This window comes from Protopterus annectens, chromosome 3.part0 (assembly GCF_019279795.1).
Source record: "Protopterus annectens isolate FY-2018-M chromosome 3.part0, PAN1.0, whole genome shotgun sequence".
NCBI lineage: Eukaryota > Metazoa > Chordata > Ceratodontiformes > Protopteridae > Protopterus > Protopterus annectens.
In genome coordinates, this window is record NC_056731.1 from 586,960,841 (window position 1) to 586,987,288 (window position 26,448).

Below are 26,448 nucleotides of genomic sequence, written 5' to 3' on the forward strand. Positions count from 1 at the left end.
AGTTTAAATACTTGGGATCAACAGTTCAGAGTAATGGTGAGTGTGAAAGAGAGGTGAAGAAGAGAGTACAGGCAGGGTTGAATGGGTGGGGAAGAGTGTCAGGAGTGATTTGTGACAGACGGGTACCAGTAAGAGTGAAAGGGAAGGTCTACAAGAGGGTAGTGAGACCAGCTATGTTATATGGGTTGGATACGGTGGCATTCACAAAAAGGCAGGAGTCAGAGCTGGATGTGGCAGAGTTAAAGATGTTAAGATTTGCATTGGGTGTGACTAGGATGGACAGGATTTGGAATCAGTATATTAGAGGGTCAGCTCAGGTTGGACAGTTTGGAGAGAAAGCAAGAGAGGCGAGATTGCGTTGGTTTGGACATGTGCTGAGGACGGATGCTAGGTATACTGGGAAAAGGATGCTAAGGATGGAGCTGCCAGGTAAGAGGAAAAGAGGAAGGCCTAAGATAAGGTTTATGGATGTGGTGAGAGAGGACATGCAGGCGGTTGGTGTGAAAGAGCATGATGCGGAGGACAGGAAGAAATGGAAACAGATGATCCACTGTAGCGACCCCTAATGGGAACAGCCGAAAGAAGAAGAAGAAGGCAAGGACTTGCTGTGTCTAATAATGGTGGCTACCAAACAAGCAATTACTAAAAAATGGAAATCAAAATCTAAACCAACTATACTGGAAGTAGTGAATGTAGTAACAGAGATAAAACAACTTAAACTGCGATCTTTAGAAAAGGGTAGGAACAAATTACATAGGAAAAATGGGGATTGTGGGAACAATACATACAAAGGAGGAATGAGGTCTAAAGGAGGCAGGACTGAAATGAGCTATGTAATGTGAGGAAGACAGGGTAGATTATAAGTGATGTATAATGTTTGCAACTAGGCGTGTGTGAGTATGATTTGTGATGTCAAAATGGCTGCAACTGGGATTGTGTCTGTGCAAATTTGTTTTCATTTATATAAATGCATGATTGCCTATACAGTTAGTGATGGTTTAATAAAGATGTTTCTTGTTTAAAAGAAAAAGAGCAGGAATTGAATAATTTAGTGCGAGTGTGTGTGTGTGCCTGCTGTGGAAGGTTGGGCACCGGGCTGGCAACTCGACACCATAAAACTCCACTGCCAATTCTGAGCGGGCAGGTAATCTGCTGTGGCGACCCCTAACTGAGAGAAGCCGAAAGAAGAAGAAGATGCAATATTGCTTAGGTTATATGATATATAGCAATATATGTTAAGTATAATATGTGTTATGTTAATACAGTTTGATTACTTTTATATGAATGCAAATTTGCCTATGTCACACAAATGATAAAATTCAATAAAGGTGTTTGGAAGAAAACATTATGGCGAGTTTATCTTTTTTCTTCAGAGACTGCAAATAAGTAACAGGAGGCTCCACATAAAAATGACTAATAGTTCATTGGTGTTGTGAGTAAAGCATAAATAAACTCCAAGTACTGCAAATGTTGAGGTGTAATGACGTCTTCTAGTTCGGTTTTTGAATTACAGTCAGTACAGTACAAATCCTACAGTATTATCTGATTTTCAAATTAAGAAAAAAAGAGCAAATACATAAATAAATGAAATAAACTGTAACCTTCATAAGCAGGTGAACGCGTCTCTTTTATAGAAGTTGAGCAGCTTATTACGAGAGCAGTCAAGTTTTACCTTGAAACTTCACGATTAGTGTTGAAGATGTCCGAGCCACTTCCCTCATTCCCAGAGATCATTTAATTTGCTAAATATGTACATCCTACTGTGTCTTATTTCTCAGGTTGCTTTGCATAATTTAAAGCGCACACTTTTTGCTTGTTTTGTAATACCTGAAGAGGAAATAGTATTGTTAGAGCGTGTTTTATGCTTACAGATTGTACGTAAAACATTGCGTTCTTATTGTACCTGTGCAGAGCAGCAACACCTCAAGTAACCTGTGTAGGAGCGGCCCCCAGTTGGAGATGAAACCCCTCCTCCAGTGACGTCGCTGCGAGGCAACGACCTGAGCCCACAAGGCTGGTTCTGGGATGGATTGGAGTTTTTACGTGGACTGGGAGGAGTGCTGCTGTCCTGCATCTACTCTCTTTAGTACTGCCGAGCCCTGACCAGCTTGGAACTGTGGAAAAACTGTAGGATTACTAAACTTTCTACAAAGCTGTTTTCGTGGTTTTTCAGTTGAGTTAGAACAGATTTACTAAACCTTAAGAAACATTTGTGAAGTCATCGGGAAGCTCCCTTCCAATGTGGACTGAGGCAGCAGCGTGAGACCGTTAAAGTGAAACAAGACCCCAAAGTAAAGCCGTGTACAAACGGAGGAATAATGACCCATCCCTGTGCTGCTGTCGTACTCCTGGCGATTGTGTCCGCTGTCAGTGCCCAGGAGAAGGAAGGTAAGCATAAGTGAAAAGGGAGAAGGCTTTGCTGTCTCTGCTGTTTAAAGTAGTTCGAGCTGTTGGAGACCTGGAGTCAGGAGTTTGATTGTTACTGTAAAGTCCGCTCTACGTGAAGTTGTTTTAGGTTTCCTTTTGGCTGTACTCCCTGTGTGTGTGTGTCATGGAACAACTGAAAAATCTTTGGTTTGGAGCTGTTAAAGCTTCAACATGAGACAACTGTTCCTCCTTTGGCAGCGAGGCAAGACGGAGCCTGAACTACATAACTATAGTCTTCAAGAGTAAATTTGGGCTTGTCTACTGCCTCTACCTCCTCCCACCCTACCACAAACTTCTTGCAATATCGGATCTGATTAATTGTGACGTGTGTAGCTAGACAAACTTAGGGTTTATTCATAGTGCCAGACCCTGTTTCGAAAGAAAGGCAGCAGCATTCTGAAGTGCTGACAGCTATACTGTGCATGTTGAAGCAGACTGCAGAGCTTGCATGCTCATCCTACTGGGAATGTATGTGGAGCTTTGCTGTAGGAAAAGTTTTTGTAGAGGAGAAAGAAAAAACTTGCCATTTGCGCAAGAACAACACATTTCACAGCCTGCTTGACTCTAGCATGCTATTTCAGAAAATTGTGCATCCACAAAGTCATAGTAGTAGGCTCTTAACATTAATAGCGCAGCTTGTGCTGGCATGTATGCAAGCTACTCCTTTGCCATAATCATTGAAAAAGCTTCATGTTCCAGGTTTCACAGATTTATGGCATATTTAAACAGAGCCAGGGCTAGGCAGATGCACATCTTCCTTTTGTATATCGTCATTCTGGAAGGAGCATACGAAGCCATCTGCAATTCGACTCACTTAAAGTGCTTAGGGGACGGGAGTACTGTAGGCATGCAGTGGAAGTGAATTGTTAAAAACGCTATGAATGCATGCAGAAATTTAGCAGCTAATGCTTACAAAATAAATGAATAAATTAAAATACTTTACGTGTATGGCAGCCGTAAGCAATGGTATGCAAAAGTACCCTTTATTCTGCCTGCTGCTCAGGCTAGGTGTAATATTACTTACACTTGCTTTAAATACGGAAGGGAAGTATTGTCTCTCAAAAAGGGGTGTGCAGCAAAGAAGTGGTGTTTAATGTCTGTTTGTTTACATAATTTATGAGGAGTGCATTTGTACAGGTCACATTCATTTCCTTCAGGCCAGCGTAGAGAGCTGAAGAAGGAAAATGTAAATCGACCTAAATAAAACATTACTTAAATAACATGTAATGTAAAATATAAGGAAATATTTAATTATGATATAGTAATTGCTTTTTTTTTTTTGAGGGGATGGTGATATATGGATACTGTTACTCGGTTATTTGAACTAAGTAAAACATGCTTAAAAATACATAATATAAAGCATAAGAATAATCCATGTTGAATTAAACGCTTTTTTATTTTTAAGAGTTTGATGATGATGATGCTAGTACAGCAAACTGTGCACTTTATATCAGTATATTAGCAGAATCGGAATCACAAAGAAAAGATGCCCAAGGGTTGACGAGTGGAGTGGCAGTGCAAGCTGGAAGCAGTGGAAAGGTGCGATGCAGTGCAGGTGGTATCATCAGGGTCCTTGGCAGGGGAGTGGCTGTTGGAATGGAAGCTAATAGGGCTGCAGGAGATAATATGGAGGTGAATATATTTTAGCTGTAGTCCTACAAGCTGTAAATGTGTCACCTGTGGGAAACTAATAAACCCAACTTTATAGAAACTACTCCGGAGAATTAAACTGTAAATAATTAAGTTGTAGTTCATGAAAAGATGCCTGCTGAACAAAGCCTCTGTTGGGGGCATTATTTCTCACAAACTAAAATGATGATGTTAAATAAACTGCTGTGAACAGTGGTTTTGCTTTTGAACCGGTATGTATTTTCCTTGGCACAGCAGTTGATATTTGCTCTTTGGTTATACCAAAAATGTTAGTTGATTTTTTTTTAAGTCCCTGCATGATGTCACACACAAATGGATGATAGCCCCAAAAATGTATAATTATGGATGTTGGGTTTACCTTTAGTAGTTTGTTTTTAAGATGTTTTTGTTTTTTATTGTGTACTGTAGATACCACCCTTTTCTGTGTATTTGCTTTCTGTATTTGTAAAATAAGTTGCTTATTTCACAGGTTGACTACAGTAAGGTACTAGGCTTTTTTTTCTCTTGCTAGTTACCTTTCAGCATGAATTAGTAGAATGATCTGTCATGTGAAAAGAGCTTTGCATGATACGGTTAATGAGGCATCTTGTTAGTGTATTCAACAGACAAGTATGTGGAGCCAAATCTAGTGCCAACAAACCCACAACAAAGTCTTGCCCTTACTGAGAAGACCTAATGAAGTGATGCAATAGAATGCAGATCCTTACCCCATCTAATACAGTAGATAGCATGAGTTGCCTGCACATAACTGCTGACAGCTTCTGACTTAATGTTCTGTTAGGTGCATCATGGTCACAGACCAGAGAATTTGTTCAAGTTTTATATTTAAAATGTTGATAAAAATGTAGTTAACAAGTCACCTAACATTAACTGGTTCCAGAGTCATCTGTCACTACTCCAGGTCTTTAGTATATGCATTATTTCTGAAACAGTAACATTGACCCAATGTAGAATTTGTAAAGTATCTACCCCCGACACACGTAAGTTAGCACTGCACCAGTGTCTGTATCAAAAATGAATGTGTTGTCTTTCTTGGTATTGGGCTACACATTTATAAAAAGTGGGGTAATCTCTTCATAGTCAATAAGCACTTGCTAAAGTATGCCAATCTCATGGGCAAGGCAAGAACTGGCATATTAAACAGGAAGTGATGGCCGAACAGGAAAATAACAACTGTGTATGTATGATACAAAAGAAGAGAGCTAAGGATGGATACTGTAGTTTGTAGAAATCACTGGTGGAGAAGAGGTTTTAGGACAGTGTTGAGACCCCTTCAGATGAATAGGATCAAAATGTTCAGAAGAGTAATAAGACTGGCCACAACTTATTATCCTGATTTCATCTCAGATTCGGGCCAAGGATGTTTAAAAAAAAAAAAAAAAAAAAAAAACGCATATATAACTCCTTACAAAATCATAGTGGAACCTTTCAGTTGAGCTATGTTCTTTAATGTGAATTTTTTTCTTAAGGCTTGCATCTTTTCAGTTTACACTTGAGCGTCAGTTTTATTAAGTTCTGTTTAGGCTGTCTAATTTATTAAAGTTATACTGATGAGAGGCGTATGGGTAGAACATTTTCAGAAATGCATTTTTATCTCATAAACTTTCATAATTACTTCCTCTCTGAAAACTGTTGATGTCTTGTGTGTTTTGTACATAATTTGTGATTTTCATAAACACATGTAATAGTCATCCAGTAACAGTAAATTTGCATGTATAATTTTAAGGGAAGGTTAGGATTTTCCTGATTATGTTCTTTTCTGGCATGAAATTTTATTAGCGTCAAGCACTAGATGAGAGAATTTCTGTTCCTGCAAAGTCTGATATAGTTCAAAGCAGTAAAAACAGGGCTAATTCAGCACTAGCTAATGTCTGATTTATTTATCAAGGGGTCATCCTGGTTCAAAGCAGTAAAAACAGGGCTAATTCAGCACTAGCTAATGTCTCATTTATTTATCAAGTGGTCATCCTGGCTGTTGGTAGGATGGGTACGCTTCTGAAGGAGCTGAATTCATGGCATTGTGTGCATACATATAGATGAGTTGGCCCATGGCCATAGTAGTAGTTAGGTGTGGTACTGTTACTTTAACCTTAACTGGCCTTTTCACATTTGTAGGGAACTACATGAAAGTATTGGCTGAATAGTGTTGTGGTACACTACTGCCACTTTCAATGTTGTCTGTTTCATTAAAGGAAGACTATGCTCGGACACTGGAGTAAACGGGTCTTGTTTTTATGTTTTGTGAAACACTAGCTGTAAAACTAGTTACTATCATTTTGTTATACTAATTTTAAAGGACCTCAGTGGTGGCATGCTGAAGTGTTCTGCCCAGTTTTCTTTACAAAATACTGTGTTTCCAGTTGAATGATTATGATGATATACCCTATCATGCAGGACTCTCTATATTTTATTTTGGATTGACGTAATAAGTATTACTAATCAATTTCATAATCTTGGGGCAGGGGCAGGTGGTCAGTTATACTTATTTTATTGTGACTCTCTAATGTTTGGGCCACACTGTATTAAGCTTCTTCTTCAGCTACAAAACAGGGTATAACTATTTGAGAAAATCTTATGTCTAATCACATTTTTATTACCGAGGTTCTTGAATGCAGTTAATAAGTAGAAATAGACTACAACTACAACAAGAAAAAAAAAGGAGTGTACATTAGATGATGTTTGTGTGAAAAAATGGATGAACAATTAATATTTGTGAGGCAGGACCTGAATTAAGGAACTTCTATCCATCCCTATGTCATACTGGAAATTCATATGGTTATATTCTATGCTACCAAATAATTCTGCATGAAAAAGACATTTCATAACTCAGAAACAAACTGAAAGTAAATCTTACAATGGAATTGCAAGAATACACATGTCAGTGATCACTGGTGTACTTTGTATGATGATACTGGAAATTGAATAGGCAGTTTTTTCCTACTGGCGCAAAAGTGATTAAAATGAGAACTGATGTGCTGTTTTAAACAGTTATGGCGACTTCAGAATAGAAAAAAGCATTGCTGAATGATTTTTTAAAAAGATTTTCCATGTTCATATAACAAAGTTAGGTATTCAAAGTCTATACATTTTAAGAAACAGTATTAAGTAATCAGAAGTAGGTATAAGCTCAGTTTAGCCACTTAAGCATTGCTGTTATAATTAGTGTCTTAGTATAAAGATAATTTTCTGTGCAACAAAGCAGGTCAGGCTAGACTAAATTATTGTGAATGACTCCCTAAAGTCTGTTTTCAAGAGACTTGGCTGAAATATTCAGGAGAATGTCAAATCTGTTAGAAAGGCATGTCCTTGCATGGATGTTAATCGAGTTACTAGTAGACAATGTACAATATAATCTGAAGTGGCTATTAACATCTTTTCAAATGCAGTCACTGTCCAAGATGGTTTTTGAGTAAAATATTCAGTGGTTTGGTTTCATGTTTGACTTGTTTGTCCCAATATGTTGTCTTGATACTACCTTATCAGTAGTAGAAGCCGCTTTGGGCCCATTCCTCAGGGAAGAATGAGGATCGTAATGTTTTTCATCCCCACAGATAATTAACAGCTTCCACCAGCTTCTGCCTTTATTCACTGGGTCTAACAGGTCTGCCATAGCCTCCCCTAAGCTCAACTTGGTCTACAACTGAGGTCGATGAGGAAAGTGAGGATGTTGGTGCAGCATAATACTCTGCCATGGAGGGTGACCTACTACCTGTGACCCTGCAGCAGCCTTGTGCTTCCACACATACACAACCTCCAGACTGTGGCACAACAGTTTATGTAACAAAGAACCAACCAGGCTCGTAATACTGCTTTAATGCCAGCCTACATTAGTGAATCTCTTCCAGCACCCCTGCAACTAATCAGTTGTGTGGAACACTGAGACCTGTACCCTCTGCATGTGGGGCTGCTTATGATAGTAATGTTAATTTCTGACACATTAGTCTGAGTTTGCGTTGTAAAATATTCTTTTTTTTTCACTTATGCCTTCATCCTAAAAAACTGTTTAATCAGCACATTTTGTGGGGAAGTCTTACTTGACAAATGTTTTGGTTTTTTTTTTCCAATATTCATTTGCTCACTGGATGAAGGTCTGAGTAAATTACTTTCTTTACAAGAAATATCTTTATTGAATTATCACTTATGACATAAGCAGTCATACGTTTATATAAATGAAAACAAACCATATTGACATTTTCATTTGCAGACATCATGCGCAGTATATAATCTTCTTTACAGTCATTGTCAATCAAACATTACATAGCTCATTCAAATTATGCCTTCACTTAAACTTCATTCCTCCACCAAAACATTATTCTGCATGTACTGTTCCCATAATTACCATTTTTTCTGTGTATCTTATTCCTACCCTTTTATAAAGATCCCAGTTAATTTATCTCTGTTACTATATTCACTAGTTCTAGTATAGTTGGTGACTTATTTCCATTTTGTAGTTATTACTTTTTTGGCAGCCATCAGAGTTAAACTCCGCAAGGCCTTACTGTTTCTATGTAATTCTGATTCTATATCGCAGCTCAAAAATCATTTCCTTTGTTCACCAGTTTGCTCCCACTGTTTACTTTACTTTAATCTTGCCAAAGCAACTGGTCTGGTTAGACACTTTAAATTCCATGCTACATTAAACAGTATTGTAACAATGGTGTGCAACTAAGTTAGTTAAATAGTAGGAGATGCTCCACTAAATAGCTAATGTCCTTTATTTGAGGAAAGTTGTGGCAGTCGCACTCCCTCGCGTGTTTTGGAGCCCTTTTTGTTTAATCATGTAACATTTTCCCCAAATTATGGACTGGAGAATTTGCTGATGACCTGAATGTTGAGGCAATTGTATGCAGTTAACACCATTTCACTGGAAAAAGTAACTGCAATTGTGATCGAGGCAACTGCATTCCATGGCTAGATTAACACTATATTCATTTAGTTATCACCTGTATAGAGGTAATTTAATGGTCTACAAATATTGAATATTTTACAAGGCAAACTCAGACTACCTGATGGTTTTTGCGATCAGCTGTGAGGTTAACTTGCAAGACACCTGCGTTTGAAACAGGAAATACCTTACCTGTTGATACTCTGTAATAACACTATTATTTTTTACATGGGCAGATTATGGAACCTGTTATCTAGATCAAGCAGGATGTCTGTTAATTGATCTCCTTTAAGGCAATATTGGAAGCAGGGGTCAGGAAGAAATTGTATGAACTTTAATCATGTATGTAGCAAACACCTTTTATATATTTCTTTTAAGACTTCTTAAGTCACCTGACATTGAACAATCAAAGAGTATCATCAGCTGCAGAGACTCCCTCTCAGGTACTTTTGTTATATCTCATGTTTTAAACAAATCTACCAGGTCTACACTTAATTTCCTTAGGTCTTCAGGTAACCTAGAATGATACATAGTGATATGAAAGGATATGAAAGGTTAGATCATTTTCTCTAAGACGTGAAGTATTAAAATATGCTTGAATTAAGTCCAGGCTTTCTTGCATTTGTGAGGAGAGGAGGGTTTGGCATAATGGTTAAGATCTTTGCATGACAGATACAAAGTACAAGGTTTGATTCTAGCCTCTCATTACTGACTAGGCTTGTAGTAGTCTCCAGCCTGATAGTCTAGTGTTTACCTGTTAACCTATGCTACATAGCAGTCTGGTTTGTATGATGAAACCTCATTCTTTAGAAGGATGCAAGGCAGTATGAAGGGCCAGAAGTTTGTTACTAAATGTATTAAGAAATATAAGATAAGGAATGTTGGTGAAGGATACAAGTTCTATTCAAAAAGTGTCTGACCAAAGCATGCATCTTCTTAAATAAGGCTAACTACTGGAATCCCAACAGTGTATCCTAACTGTGAGAGCAAATGTACTTGAGAAAGTAACATTCTTTCCCTTGGAAATATGCAACCGCAGAGCTAGAATAATTTTATATATATATATATATATATATATATATATATATATATATATAAAGAAAGGTGCAGGAGAGCTTTCCTTATGTGAAATGGCTCATAAGCTTTTTGTTTGTTTTTTATTGGCTGTTGATTTGATCATCAGTGTTTTGTTTGCTTGTAGCCAGAATCCAACATTTAATCACTGTCTTTCACAATTTGAAGTAAATTAAAAATAGTGACACAATAATGCACTATTTGATTTGATTCTCAGTTGGGGAGGGCTTCTCAGTCCTCGCGTTTTGCATGTGGTTTCTCACATCTCCCAAAGGCATGCAGTAGGTATGTTGGCATTCTTTAAATTACTACAGGTGTCCATGTAGTGTGCAGGTAAGTAAAGAAGAATTCTATGCTACACCTGTAACATGTCCAGAACATTTTTCAGTGTGACTGACTGGACCCTGTAAAAGGATAAAAACAAGTTAGTAGAAAATGGGGACTTGATTGAAGAAACATGAGGCAGACAGTTAAAAGAAAGCCAAAGAAGAGAGAAATGGGATACATCTTTATCTGAATATGAAATGAGGAGGATAGGAAAGGAAGTGAAATTGAAGTGGAGGAGTGTGATGAAAGGAAATACTGCCAGCACACCTAGCTGGACGTTTGTAAATAATTGTCATTGGTGAATATCGAAGTGATTTATACAAGACGGTTGTATTAGAAATGTATGTCAAACTGCTCTGTACAGATGTTTGTGTTGAAAAGGTATTTGTAAAAGTGCAGTGTTTTAAAATGTATTCACAGTGTGCCCTACTGGAAGAGAACAGAAATGTACATGCACTATTGTAACTGTTTAAATGTATGTATGTACTTTAACAGTGGAAACTGGGATACAGGAGGTTAACCTCCGTCTAGTAAACTTTAGAAAAATATCTGAAATTAAATTACTTTATAGGATGCAATAAAGATGCTACCTCTCAAGTTTTCAATGCAGCTAGGGACACAGTCTGTGATAGGGACCTTTCTGTATTGTCCTTGGAGTGAACTAACTGCTGCTTTTGAAGCATGAAACAATACAATTGTTTTATGACTTCCAGCATCTGCGAAAGATCTGAGGAAAAGCTCTTGTCTGAATATTTTTACAGGTGGATGCTAAATGCTGCCAATTCTAGGAATGGGGGTTATGGCCTGGGAACTAAAAAGTCAAGTGACCAGAAACTGTCATTCTGTAAGCTATCCCAGCAGTAATATTTTGGATATTAATTTGAGAAGTCTCTTAGTGAGACGGAACATTCTGCATTCTTTCTTGGACCTGACAACAGCAACAAGAAAAAACATTCACCACATCTGCCTTGCTATAATAGTATGTTACTAAGGAATAGTAATTCATTAGATGCAGTCAGGAATATAGTAAAGCTTAGTTTAGACATTTTTCTTCATTTGTGTAAGTCTGTACTGCAATGTTATTTTAAATATTTCCTGTGGTTTCGAACTCTGATGTCACTATTTACTATTATTAAATATATTTAAACCTTTTTTGCTGTGGCTGAACTGTCTAGAGATATTTAAGTTTTGAGAGTACTTGCACATTTATTTGGTGACACTGTGTGGGCCACTCCTAATAGCTTTGCTCTTGGTCAAACTACCATTTGTCTTAATTTTAATATTCCACATTAAAATTGATCACCCTTTGTTAAGGGCCATAAAATAGCTGACAAGGAGTCACTGGTGGCAGTGGAAACTACCTTATAGTCTGGGCAGAAGGAGGCATAGCCAGTAAACCTGTGCCAGCTTTCCCTGTGTGTGTGTGTGTGTGTGTGTGTGTGTGTGTGTGTGTGTGTGTGTGTGTGTGTGTGTGTGTGTGTGTGTGTGTGTGTATGTGTGTGTGTCAGCTACTTGGGCAGGGACACAAATCACTGGTTAGACAGAGGGGGTGCTGGAGGTCTTGGCTTGGTCACTCAGCTGAGATGTCAACTCTATAGCTGTGCCAGTGGGGGGTATTACTGGGGATCTGGAGGAAGGTAGAGGAACCAGCCCCAGATTGGCTGTGGTCTATAGGTGCTCTTAAGGGAAATTGCACTTGATCCAGAGAGCTACATCTGGAAATGCTGTGTGTGTACTTGTCATCCTCTCGGTGAACACCCCACACTGTTGACAGTGGTGAATATTGAGGCTCCTTGATTACTGGTTCAGTGGAGGGTTATCACAGAGAGATGTACGTTAGCATGAGTAAAACACTGCTTATACAACAGGACACATAGGGATATGGTAAACTGAGCAGATGAAAGGACTAGAAGCAGTGGAATATTGTAGGGCTCCACAGGGAGAGTATTATTGTTTTCAAAGTTTTGAATCTACATAACACTGGGAGGAAAAGAAATCTGCCTTTCTACTAATAGGGGTCAATAATGGGACTAGTATTTTCAAACCTTTGAGAAAATTTGTATAACACCTAGAAGAAAAAGTCTGCTATTATACTAATGTCAAAAACTTGGGCAACATGGTCACTATATATAATGGAATGCACAGAAATGATGGTCTGACATAGTCACTATATATAATAGATTGCAAAGAAATGATGGTCTGACATGGTCGCTATATATAATAGAATGCACAGAAATGATGGGTCTGACATGGTCACTATATGTAATAGAATGCACAGAAATGATGGTCTGACATGGTCACTATATATAACAGAATGCACAGAAATGATGGTCTGACACTGCAATGCAGCTAGCAAGACTGCTTAAAGCCACTATGTAAGCAATTGTAAAATGCCACTCTTGAAAAGTGGAATGCATTCTGAAAAGGAATACACAGCGAGAGGGTGAAATAAAAGCAGTAATAGCAAACGAGAAAGTATTGACAAGGAGAAGGAAGGGACCTTATACAGTAATATTGGAGGACAAAAGTTAACAGTGTTGGAAAGTAATGTAATGGTAGGGAAGCACTGAAATACACTGGAAAAAGAATCCGCACTACACAGCAAAAGCTGTCTTGTCTAAATTAGCATTTATACAATGTAATATATGTAATTCTGCGCATTACAGCAATAAAACAAATAGGAACAGGGGCAGCTTGTAAAGGGAAATGAAGCAAGGTATATTTGCTAGTATTGTGAATAACACAGCTTAGAATGTGCAGTTTTAAGGAAATGATGCAAGGGAGGCATGACAGAAGTTTTACTACCTCATCCAAATGAAGAATCAAAATGAACAAAAAGCTATAAGAACACAACATGCAGCTCAAGAGACTCCATCAGATGGTACTTCATTCAAAAGGTGCCACATGACTATCGGTAATAGTGAACGATTCTAGGAATGCATAAGGTGGGTGTGGGGCAATCCTTTGAGTGGGTTGAGTGTTTTAAAGATCATATGCATACTTGGCATGCATTGTCACCCCCTATCTATCTGGCCAGTATTTTATTCTCCTAGCAATATCAATCCCTTTCTTCCCTTACTGTAGGTAGGCATGCAATAGTAAAACTACTCTGCATGCCTGTGCTCCTCCCCTGCTTACGTAGGAGACTGATTCTTTTTTGATGTGGTAACATTATGTTGTGGTCAGAAGCATTACTAGTTTGTAGCAGATATTGCATGCTGACTGACACGCTTTCTTTGATTGGTTGCTTCATGGAGAGTTGTTTCATTCTTAAGTGGGGGGAGTGTTTTTTTTTTTATTAGTTCTTGTATTATAAGTAAATGCAGGTTTAATGGGTACTGTGTTCCTGTGCTGTTAAGCAAGTGCAAAACTCCAGGCTAGACACTGCATGATAGCATTGAACCAGTTAGTTCACCAAAGCATTTCCTTTGTAATACACAATGTTACCTTTATAATTCATGAACATATTTGGGGGGGGGGGGGTAGCAGATTACTTTATCTATACTATGCTGAAGAGGAGAAAGAATAATTCTGGAGAAGGGCAAATGGAACGGGGGAAGCTACAGCACAGTGGGTAAATTAGCATTACTGAAAAAGTTAGACGTACTTTCTAATCAAAAAGAAGCTTGAAGCTCCTAAGTCTGCTATTACTGAGTGACTCTCTGCTTCAGTAATATTGCAGAAAATCAAAACACCCTGAATGATAAGGCAACAAAATGCAAAATTAGGGATGTACACCACAATTCTGGATTATGAGATGGTTATTGGACAGGATTAAATGAGTAAATACAACCAAAGATGTGTGCCACCATGCCATTCTCTTTTTACTAATCTATTGTGCATGTTTACAGCAAGGCACTATCAACGTGTGTGCCTAAGCATGTGTGGAGGGAGTGGAATATTTTTTTTATGCTAACATCTGGGGTGGCTGCGTCTTTCTCCACACCCATTCTCCATTACTGTGTGTGTCCATATATGATAGGTTTGAAAAGTACAAGTACTTGAATACTCTTGTTATCCTTGAGTCATCAGCTATGCAATGCCTGTCTCCCTCTTCTAGCTTCAACTAGTATCTACTTACTGACTCGTTTCACATGCCTTAGCTTTCTATTTATTCCAAACATCTATATTCTGTATTGCAACCTTCCTTATCTATGTCTTAGAAATCAAGTTTAATTGTTGCTAGTCACATATATTGCAAATGAACTGTTTGCATGCTAAATGATTTATGCATGGAATTAAACATCATGTATAATGTCACCACAGAAGAAATGTCTGTTTTTTTTATTTTTGTATAATGTCAATACAAAAAATTGCCTGTTTATACAGTCTATGTAGTATATGTGTGTGACATCACTCGGTGCATGATGGGAGGCCGGGATGAAGGAGGTTAATAGTATACCTCTCAGCCTCTTTGTTCTTGACAAAGATGTACAAACAAATGGCATGGTAAAGGCACATAATCATTGGCAATTTTTTAAATCCTGCTGTAATTCAACAACTCATTTGGCATTAACAAACCTTTTATGAATAATCTGTTATAAATTGTGGCATTATTGAATGTGTTGTCATCAGTAATTTTCCTGAAAATAAAACATGTTATGAACAACATGGTAGAAGTATAATGTCGAAACAGGATATGCTGCACAATTCTAGACTGTTTTGAAGTAGGGTAGTTGGATTCTTTTAGGAAATGAATGTGCTTTTTCCCCCATAAAATTAATGGAGTAGTCTGTATTGCAAGGTGCAGAAAAAGGTGTTCTCTATGCATGTGTGAGGGAGGTGTGCAAGCTGGTAAACGCCTACCTTTCTCAACATTTATATTGAAAAATTTAGTGCAAGTATAAAAAGAGTTAGGGAGGCCAAAGCTACCCAATTCAAGGCATTTGGTAACTATTACTTTAAATCACTTATATAATGTGGTGCCATATACACTTTTTATCAACAAACATTTTCTGAGGAACAAGTAGAAGGAAATTCATGTAATGGCTTTACTGATTGTATTCCTCAGTAAATTACCAGCAAATCAAATATTTCGGGCCAAAAGTATTAGCCAAGATTAGGGGTATGTGCCACACATTTGGACAGCTCATTGGTGTGGTTATTTGGCAAGATGCAGCAAAAAAAAAAAAAAAACTTTATGCCCCTACAGACAGGCTCTGCGTCTGAAAGTGTGTTACCTTGAAGTGGAACTTAGTATCTGAAGATCACTTTGAATTGCAAATTTTGTCTTGGGATTCTGGGGAAGTAAAAAAATGCTAAAAGTTTGGGCAAATGCTACATTCTTATATGTTCATATGTATGTGCCAGGCTAGCTGCCTATGCAGGCTATTTTAGGCATAGAAAATTTCCCTTGAAAGGTGAGCGTCAAACTCTATATCTTGTGTCTGTGATGTAAACACCTTAACAATTATGTCTACTCCCAACCCCCACATACTGTGGCAAATAGCTGTACTGTATGGCTGATAACACAGTATAATGTACTGCAATTGTAAACAATGTTTGACAAATGACTAAGTTTTTTTAGGTATGTAGTGGTGTAGACTTAGGTTTTAATTTAATATTTGAATCTGCACTTTAAGAAGCTGACTAATGGCATGTCATGAAGAATGGCTGTCGTACAAGCAGATCACTCATTGGACTGCCACATCTGTAATTTGTGATGCATATGAACACAATCATGTTCTTGTATTACTAAATTAACTATATATAGAAGAATGATCAAGAAAGCGGTACGGTTGTGTTTTTGTTTTTCTGTGTGTTTGTGTATGTCGGTCTCATACAAGTATGACTAGACCACTGGGGGGGACTGGCCGCTGTGCAGTAAGGCAGTGTTGCCATAATGTTAATCCAGTTCTCTGAAAAGGAATACATTGTGTCTGCATACCACTTATATTTATGACAATATCTATATGTGTTTTTTTTCTCTCTCTCTCTGATATATATGTATATGTGTACATATATACATATGTATATGCACGCAGGCAGTGGAGGTGTGATTATGTATGTGGAGGGGGTGTTGTGTACACATCCTGTATGCAGGGCATTGTTTGGTAGTGTGCATAAAGGTGTGTGTGTGTGTGTGTGTGTGTGTGTGTGTGTGTGTGTGTGTGTGTGTGTGTTCATTCTGATAGTTGCCTTCCCCAGGGCTATTTTCTCAGCCTTTCACCCACTGTGTGCCAGGAGAGGCTCAAGTTGCCCAGTGACGGTGAGTTGGCCAAGGTGCATAATTAGCATTTTGCTGATCCAGGTCGCGGTTTATTTTTTAATTTGTAGGAAATACAAATGAAACATGTATGAACAGTTGAGACTGTCCCAGTGGGTTTCCCAGTGCGATTGGATGTGCATTAGAATGCATCTTGAGCCTGGTGTTGTCCATGCATGTGATACAGGAGAGGGGTCAGATCAAAGAGCTCTATGATGACAATGTGATATTACAGGCAGACCCTGAACAAGAACTTCAACAAAGAATAGGGAAATGGAATGCAAAACTGACAGTACATGGTCTAAAACTTGGTACAGACAGGATAGTTGTAACAACAAATGGAGGGCAAATTAGAACGACTTGAGAACTGAAATAGAAAGGAAGATGCAGGTTAACAGCTTCAGTACCTTGGAGAAGTGGTTGAAGATAGGGAAGTATGAATGAGGAGGTCAAAGCTAGGGGCCAGTATATGACAGAAGAATATCAAAGAAGCTGAGAAATAAGGTATACAAAACAGAGGTGCAACCAGTTCTACTGAATGGTACAGAAACCTGGGCAGTGAAGGCAGAGCAGTTGAGGAAGTTAGAGGTGATGAAGATAAATTGCATGAGAGAGGTGAAAGGATGCATGATGTCGGACAGATGAAGAAATGAAGACATCTGAGCAGAAGCTGGAGTGGCTCCAAATACAGAGAAGGTCAAAGAGAACAGATTACTGTGGTTTGTGCCCATGTGCAGGAAAGCAGAAGACAATCCAATGAAGATAAGATGGGGCAGACGGGAAGAAGGCAAGAAGAAACAAGGGCATCCAGCAATGAGATGGCTAGACTGTGTGAGAGAGTACCTGTGACAGTCTGATATGACTGTCAAAGAAGGTAGTTGAGTGGTACTGAACTGAGAGAGATGGTGGTAGTTGACATGACCCCCCCAACTCCATGCATAAAATGGGGGGAGGGGTTGAGAACAGTTTTTCAACTGGATCTGTTTGAATTTCTACTGGTAAGAAGTTCCATATTTTCTCTATGGTAATAGAGTACAAGGAGCCATTATAGCACTTATTTGATTTGATTTTTATGTATCCCACTTACCCCTTTGTCCCATTTTTACACATGAGGTCTGGGTGTCACTTAAATGGTGGTAATCGTATAGAGCCAGTGTTCACACTGCCGAGTGGCATGCCCTGCCATGGTTGTTCTTTCTGCCATACACACTCGTATCTGTGGACAGTTTAGTGTGCCCAGTCTACCTACTGCATGTCTTTGGAATATGGAAAGAAGCCAGAGCACCTGGAGAAAACCCATGCAAACTCAGGGAGGATATGCAGACTCCACAAAGAAGGCACTGCATCTGAGAATCAGACCTGAGAACCTGTTGCTGCAAGGTGACAGTCCTATCCATTGTGCTACTCTTCTGGCCAGTTTATATTAATCATCTTGCATATAACTTTTTTGTCGTCTCCCTTTTTTAAACACTTGGCTTCTGTGGTAAGTTTTAATGCAAAGACAAACAGTTGTATCACCGTTGTTAAGGTTTTGTTACTTCTGACACTATAGAAGGATTGCTAGCAAAGGTTAGCTTATCTATAACTTAGCTGGAGATGGGTAGAGTAGCTTTAAGTGTTGGCATAATGTTTTAGGAAGAGTGGATTGCATTTTCACATCCTGAACAATAGTAAATGTGGTACACTGCTAAAAATGTTCTGTCATGTGATCTGATAGAAGGCTCTCCATGAGAACTACTTGCTACATGGTAATGTTATAGCAGCTCACAATGTTGCACTGTGTGCTGTGGCAGTAAACTGTCCTACAGACTAAGGTTTAACGCAGGCAATCACTTTTTGTATGTATTATACAGGCAAGAGTACATCATTCATGAAGACAAAAGCTGTCCGGTAACAAAGGGAAGCAGGCTTAAGAATATTACTTGTTAACAAAGTGTATATAAAATTAAATAATCTACAACTAATACGTTCAAGCTTCTGTGCAAATTAACACATTGTTAGAATGGTCGTATGCTAAGCATACCAGTCTGCTAAAGTCCTGGAATAAAAACATGATAATCTCTTAATCTACTCAACCAGCCTATTCCAGGAAGTATTGTTTAACTTTTGCTGAAGTATTGACTTTTTCCTGTGGTGCAGAACTGTGTTGTAGCCTTTTGGAGAAAATGTGCTCCCATGACAACTCTGTACACTTCATCCCTTTTAAATAAGTAGTCCTTATCCCATGTATTTTTCTCTTGAAAGGAAAGACTCTAGTTATAGTTTTGCAAAATAAAATGTTTCACTCTTTTTTTGTTTTTAAGAATTATTTTTTTATATATCCACTTGATTCACAGTGGATGGCAATTTTATAAGTGTTAAGTTATTGCATATCTACAGACATTATCTGCTTACCCAGGTAAATTGATTTACCCCAATTGTGTTCTATTCAAGTGTTGTGTATTTCCTGGGGATATGCACATGCGTGCACTTTGCATTATGACATTTAATGAAAAATAGGTAAGGACATCTAACACACCTTGTGTGGTGTTTGCACCACATTAACACAATAGCATTAATGACTCATTGCTCTTGCCTCACTTCAGTTCCCAGGGGTGTGTCTTCTGATCGGAGTCTGTCCTTGTTAGAGTGGGCTTTCCACAACTTCATCCAGTTTTCCAAGCTCACATATGTAGGTGATTTGATAAGCATCTTAACAGCTGTTATTGTAGGTGAGTGGGTGTGTGCCAAGTGATGGACTTTGTTTTTCTGTATTTTGCCTATGTGTGCCACTATAGAGACTGGTACCCTCATGACCTTGAATAACATAAACACCACAAACACCAGTAACATAAAGTAAGTATATCAAAGCATGAACTACATGCATTATAGTGACCCAGCATTCTTGAAGTATTTGAACAATTAATATTGAGAATCCAAGAAAGTGGACATGCTATTTTTTTATGTCTATTTTAATGCACTCATCTATATGGGGCAGAAGACACCTGATCAGTTTTATCCATAAAAATACACAATTGTGTTTGCTGTCTGTATTTTGAACTCCATTGATTGCTTGTACGATTTCAGCCTGCACTTGCCAATGTAGCACTGATGGTTTCACTAGCTGCTACCCAACCTTCTCCTTTAGCCGTAGGTTTGATAATCTTGGTCTATACCTTCACATTAGATGGCACAGAGAATGCAGTGTTTGGACAGCATAACTTTTAAGTAGTGGGGGAAAAAAACATCCTGACATGACAAGCTTAAGCAGAACATATGTAAATTCTTGAAGAGATGTCCTAACACTAACATGTTGTGGATAATCCAGGTGCTAAACTTTTTGTATAGAGATGTTGTGCAGCTCGTATTGTAGAGTGACAGTTGTATACCAAAGCTATGCTATGTTCATCCCAGTACAAAACAACTATTTGTGTGGAATACCTGTTAGTTGTCTTAACAGTTGGCTGATGAATTTATAAATGTGCAGTAAAAGTAAAATGTCTGTCAGTTACCAACAATTAGATACATGCGAGTATATACGAGTCTTGCATCCATAAATTTTTGTATCTTGTGTATACTATGTTTCTACCTTTCTATGTTGCACATTTTGGAAAATGATCTATTGTTTTGAGCGTAGCCTTGAATAATAGCAGTAAAAGGTTGTTTACCCACCTGACAGATATATATTTGTTTTAAATATTACTGGTGTTTGTGGAGAAGAGTTATGTATTTTCAGAGGTGACAAAACTGACAAACACTTTAAATTTTTTTAGGCTTTTGATCTTTTGGGAATCTATAGTTAGCCATTCGAGATTTGTGTACGTTGATGTGTAGAAGTACATCTGCATTAATGGTATCTCTCTATATATGATACGTTTTTGATATATATATATATATATATATATATATATATATATATATAATATATATATATATATATAATATATATATGTGTGTGTGTGTGTGTGTGTATATACATATACATGTAATATATATACAAAATGCACACACATATATGCACAGACACACGTATATATTTGAGACCAATATTGCAGGTGTAGAAGAAATGAGCTATCCTAAAATCTGGTTCTAGTGTACAGGATAGGAAAGTTTATAACCAGTGTTCAGTAACAATATCTGAGTAGTAAAGTGACCTGGCAGATTCTTTTAGCACTAAATGCTTGCCTAGGTGGAGAATGAGTTTCAGAGTTATTGGTTTATAACGCAATGAATATGGCTTGTCCATAAAGTCACTAGCAGGAGCTAACCAGTGCCTTTAATTACTAAGGCACAGGAATGGACACCATTATAAAGTGTCAGACAGCTTTGTGTAATTATGCAGACCATGCAATTATTTGCACAATTAGCTTTACTAATATGAAGTGGTCCAGTTCTTCACATATAAACATTGAAAAGATCGAACTCTGGACGTCAGTTACCATCAATGAGTTTGGAGTGCAGATAGTATTATTGGACTTTTGCAGAATAAACAAAACTTAATTTGTGGATCTTTTATGATTCTGCTGAATACATACTGAAATAATAAACCCTGGTTTGGTAAATGTGAAATGAGTGGGTGAAACTCACTTTCAATAATTTAACTTTTAAGGAACAGTTTGTGCAGCTGCTATCAAATCTGAAATTGTTTCATGCATTACTAACAGAATACCATCAATTCAGTCATCATACTGAGAAACCAAATTGCTTTCATAAAGAAATTGTCAATACTGTGCTGTAGTATGCAGTAAGGAGACTTGAAACACAATGCAAATGCTGCGTCATCTGTAGTGGAAAGTTTCAGAGTGGAACTGTCAAAATAAATTCCAGTGCGCATATCTAAAAGTAGCAGCAATGCCTGGAATGTCAACAAAGACTTCTGGTGAAGTGTTACTGCGTCTTGTAATCTGCAGTTTGTAGAAGTCGGTTCTCCTTTTGTCTAGGTCTGAAGAATGGAATTATAGTGCGGTATACACCCCATAGCATTTTAATTTTTTTTTATTTAACAATTGTATGCATGTAGTTAATTTAACTGGAAACTGTTTACAAGCCTCACATATTTATCATATATTTATATTTATATTTTTTTTTTATTAAGAGGGATTGTCCACTCTTCTGTCACACATTCTGAAGATGGATATGTTTTTTAACAGCATTTGTAGCCAGTGCCTAAAGCCTGCTAAACTTTATTGGGGATTGAAGGATACTTTTCTAACACCACACCTTTATTGACATAACAACAGTACTGTATAATTAATCCATACTTTTATATGTGTTCAAGAAATGGATGTCGGGGAAATTCACATTGAGAGTGTGGTGAGGCAAAGCACAAGAGGGAAATTTTGAGAATGTAACAATTTTGTTACAGTAATAAAAATCTAACACATTCTTTGCAGTTTGCAAAACTTTAGTTGGTCGGGTTGTCTAAAAAATACAGATACAACAAAGAAACTTCTAAGAAAGCTAGGTATTTTGTTACTGCTGCAGACCGAAGCAAAGCACCTTTTTGATCCCGGAATAGGGGTTTGTGGCGGGGGGGGGGTGTAACATAGTGTATTGTAGTTTTAGATATTGTTAAAGGACTCCAGCACTTGTTTGGGGGGAGGAGTGGCAGTTCCTCTTGTGGTGTGCAAGATTAGAGCTTAATAACAGTCAAAGGTTCTTAAAGTTTGTTAGAAAATGCTAGTCCTTCTGCTCATCGCCCTACAGAGTGGTAAAAACTGTAATTTTCTGATTAATGCAATGGTAAAGAATTTATGTGTACCATGAAAAATTAGGTCAGCACCAAGAAAAACTGAATGTGAACCCACGAGTAATGCCTGAAGTTGGTTTATTAATTTTTAGTTTTATTTGGTGAAAGAAAAGGTGGAATCGTGTTGAACATTCCAGTCAAACTGGAGACTGTGTCTTTTGATTTCATTGCCTGACAGCATAAACATGTTCATACATTCTGTCTCTAGTCAGTTTACAGCCAAAATGACAGTTTCAGAGGTGTGCACTGCTTCCTCAATAGGCATAGCCATCAGAGGTGTGCGCTGCTTCCTCAATAGGCATAGCCATCGCAGGTGTGCACTGCTTCCCCAATAGGCATAGCCATCAGAGGTGTGCACTGCTTCCTCAATAGGCATAGCCATCGTAGGTGTGCACTGCTTCCTCAATAGGCATAGCCATCGTAGGTGTGCACTGCTTCCTCAATAGGCATATCCATCATAGGTGAACAGCATAACAGTACCCAGGGCCAGCAAACTTCAAGGTTGTGCTGGATTTTGAGCAGAGGCGGTCTATTGTCACACTTAGTGGGACTATTGAATGGAGCCTGCAGGTGTGTTACATGAGCTTTGTGATTATGCTGTCCAGATGAAATGGAAACTACACATAATAAAGACATGCTTATGACAAGGGCTAAGAAGACACACAATGCCACATGGTGCTCCAACTTTTGTAGAATTCAGTATCCTCATGTCTGCAGAGTTTGTCAGTGTTGTCTGTAGCTAGGGGTAGTGAACAGACACAAAGTGGGTGTGTATTTGGCCCACTGCAGGGGGCACCCAACAGTGAAGTCTGAAGCTGCCATCTCGAACACCTCAGTGCATGCAGATGTGACTACCTACCTCCAAGATTTGTACTCTTCACCAACAGTCCTCATCCTGGTCCATATTAGCACACTGTGTCTTCCACAAGATGCCATGATTCTAGCACATTCAGACCAGCAAAGGCACAGTATAAAACACCATCCATTTTGGGGGATCCCTTGAGAAATGTTCCCTCTCAGTAACACCAGAAGACAGACATGCATTGGTACACTATCCCGTGTCACAAAGAAAATCCAAGGGTCACCCACGGGTGGGGACTCCAGTATCCCCGATCCAGTCTGGCAGTATGCATTGAGTATTTGCCAGGACAAACTGAAATTCCAGCACAGGATTGTTGAGAGTCCAAGTATTTAGAGCAGTCCCTTCAACTAAATTTTATTTCTAAAAATAAAATAAATTCTGTTCCAAATCCTTTTCCTTCAAAAAAGACTGACTCCGTATCATTGCATTTATAGCTTTTATTGGGATAAGTGCTTTTGTTCTTGTAGATTTTTTCAGATCCAGTTCTTGCTTCTAAAATGCTTTATGATCATGATGCTACTATAAAATAAGGGGCATAGTACAGTGTGGGAGAACCCAGTTCAACTTGATTGGCCTTTCACCTGCTCAGAATTAAGAGATCTGCCTTGGATGTTAGACCCATCCTCATTTGTATCATATCAGATGTCAGATCAGAAAGTTGAAGGGATTGCTATAAATACTTGGACTCTTAATATTCCTATTCCATGTCACAGGTGTACATAATCTGATGCCATATCTCCTTCCAGTGATCCATGTCCCATGATCCCTGATGATCTGCTACGATATACACAACATCTGCTGTTTTCTTTACCTAGTTTGTGTCCTGTTCCTTAGTACTGTGTGCAAATTGTGTGTGACCCACAGCACTTTCCATGTATGGTGTTGAGCTAATCTCTGGTGCACAGGGAATTCAGACCATGCACTGGCTAGCAAACCCTGATAGGAACACTACGTACATCATGTGGACATTTAAAGCCCATATATGTCATTACATTTATCATGTTTACTGTTAATCCCCGTATATGCTATGGTTGAAATATTATCATTGTGTTGTGTCTTCACTTATTCTACTTGTTTCTGACTAGGAAATGTCCTTGATCATGTGTCCCCATCAGGTAGCCAAAAGGTCTCTTTAGGTAAGATGACACAAGCTACATGTACCTTCACATCCACAAGGGCATGCTAAGGCAGGTACTGCCAAAGATGTTTATGGAAGGACAAACAACCTGGTCTGCTGATGTGTTGTAGCTGCACTGTGCAAATTGTTGTGACTTGTGTTACCAAGATCTGTCATTCAGAAGCACCTGCTGAACTTGTGCAAAAGTCCATTGTATAACAAGCAACTTGTCTATGAATTCCAACAAAGATGTCCGCATACATTTTTTTAATGTGTTCTCATGTTTTGGCACTGGATTACTGACAGCTGGCAATAAGCTGATTGGTGTCTTGGAAGTGTGATTAAAACACTTAACACTTTGAAGTTTGCTAATGATCAACTTTGTGTTTCTCTTGAATATAATAGTAGTGATATAAATCAGTCACTTTATGATTAGCTAGTATTTCCTCTTCATTAGTAAGGAATTAGCCAATGAAAGGCCACACCACATTTCATGACAGCCATATGTATGTTCTTGAAGTAGGCAGGCTGAGTGGAGAAATGACGTGAGTCATAGGTGCAGACTTGTGTAGAAAGCTCCTCCTCCTCCTCTGTAAACCATTCAGTTCACAAAACTCCTGTACATTTAATGTTGTGGGATTTACCTTGTACAGCTTGTACATAGTATCATACAAGCTGCACATTGTAGCACAACATGAATTTAGGCTTAATAGGTCTTTTAGGTTACTGTTGTTTAAAGCTTGAAGAATATAGAGTCTGTTTTTGTGTTGTGATAGAAACTGTATATGTGAATTGTAGCAGCAGAATCTGTTTAAATATGAATTGGTTTTTGCTAAGTGAAAAGTGCTACAAGGCTGTCATTTGGAGTATACTGGAATTTTGTAGTTAGTGGGTATGATAAAATACACAGAAAAAAATAGCTTTTCCATAGTCTGTGAACAGCTTTCCCTTACAGTTGGACTGTGCAGTATTGCTGTGTCTATGCACATCTATATATATAGTGTGTGTGTGTGTGTGTGTGTATATATATATATAGATATATAGATATATATACATGCGTACACACATTTTTTTATCTAAATGTGAACTGTTTAACTGTGCAGGCAAGAATTTTATTTTACCTTTTCTGACTCTTAGAATTGTGCAGTTTTATCTTCCATATATAGAAAAATCGAACACACGTGACACCAGTAACTTTTTTGTTTACACACAGAGCCCATCTCCTTTGTTGTTCATGTCATTTGCTTGATGCCTTATCTTTTATAGTTGAATCCATGATCCCATGGGTCACATTTGCAGCAAAGCTCTGCATGAGCAAAACTTAGTCTTTGCATTTTAAGTAAGCCATGCCATCTGGTTTTACATTGTATCAATGTAAGGAAAGGCTCCCAATGTCACTTCCAGTCAGCAAGTAGTCACAGCGGTATATTGCAGATGTTTCAAGGTTTAAAACAAAAAGGCTCTGTTCAAATGGATGCTGGGCAGACAACTCCAGTGACCCATAAGGATGCCTAAGACAAAAGGGCTGGTGATCCAAAAACATATTGACTAAAATATATCTCTGTATTATTTATTTAGATTTTGATTCTTAGAATAACGGTGCATTTATTAAAAGACTGATACAGTGTCAATTGTAAGTAATGTTTCATTTTCCTCAAATTAAATTCCAGCATGTGTGTATTTAGCTATGACAAAGAAGTGTTCATTTCTTGTCTGAATTGTTGAGTATGATCTTTTAGTGGCAATTTTCTGAGCAGCTCTCTGGAGATGTTAATGTCTAGTGTGTCATAAGTTTGCTGTTTTGTTTCCAGAGTTGCTTTGAATTCTCAGCATTTTGTTTTTCACACTGCATTTATACTACAGTTTACATGCTCCAGAAAATCTGTCTATAAAATAAAGCAGTAATATTGCCTAAGGGACATTATAAAGATTTTCAATCTTGATTATTTGGTGCCCGTTGAAAAAATATTGTGATAACCTTGTATTTCACAGAATAGGCAGACATAATTTTAAATTGTACTTCTAAAGTAGGAAACTCCAATACAGCTATGTAAATAATGACTGCATAGAGGAATCCTTATTAGAAATGCACTAAGTGCCATACTTCATGTTCTACAGTGCTTTACTTTTCTGTCCCCTACTTTTGCTAATATATTGCTAACATGCTGTTACA

At 38.0% G+C, this 26,448-nt stretch overlaps 1 protein-coding gene across 1 annotated transcript in view; it reads left to right on the top strand.

The window, feature by feature from the left end:
• Window positions 1–1,975: 1,975 nt before the first annotated feature.
• The window catches only part of EGFR (epidermal growth factor receptor), a 1,653,396-nt gene continuing 1,628,923 nt past the window's right edge, over window positions 1,976–26,448 (top strand). The window contains exon 1 of the mRNA XM_044064990.1: window positions 1,976–2,388. Coding sequence (XP_043920925.1) covers window positions 2,319–2,388 — 70 coding nt within the window. The 5' untranslated portion in view covers window positions 1,976–2,318. The remainder of the gene's footprint in view (window positions 2,389–26,448) is intronic.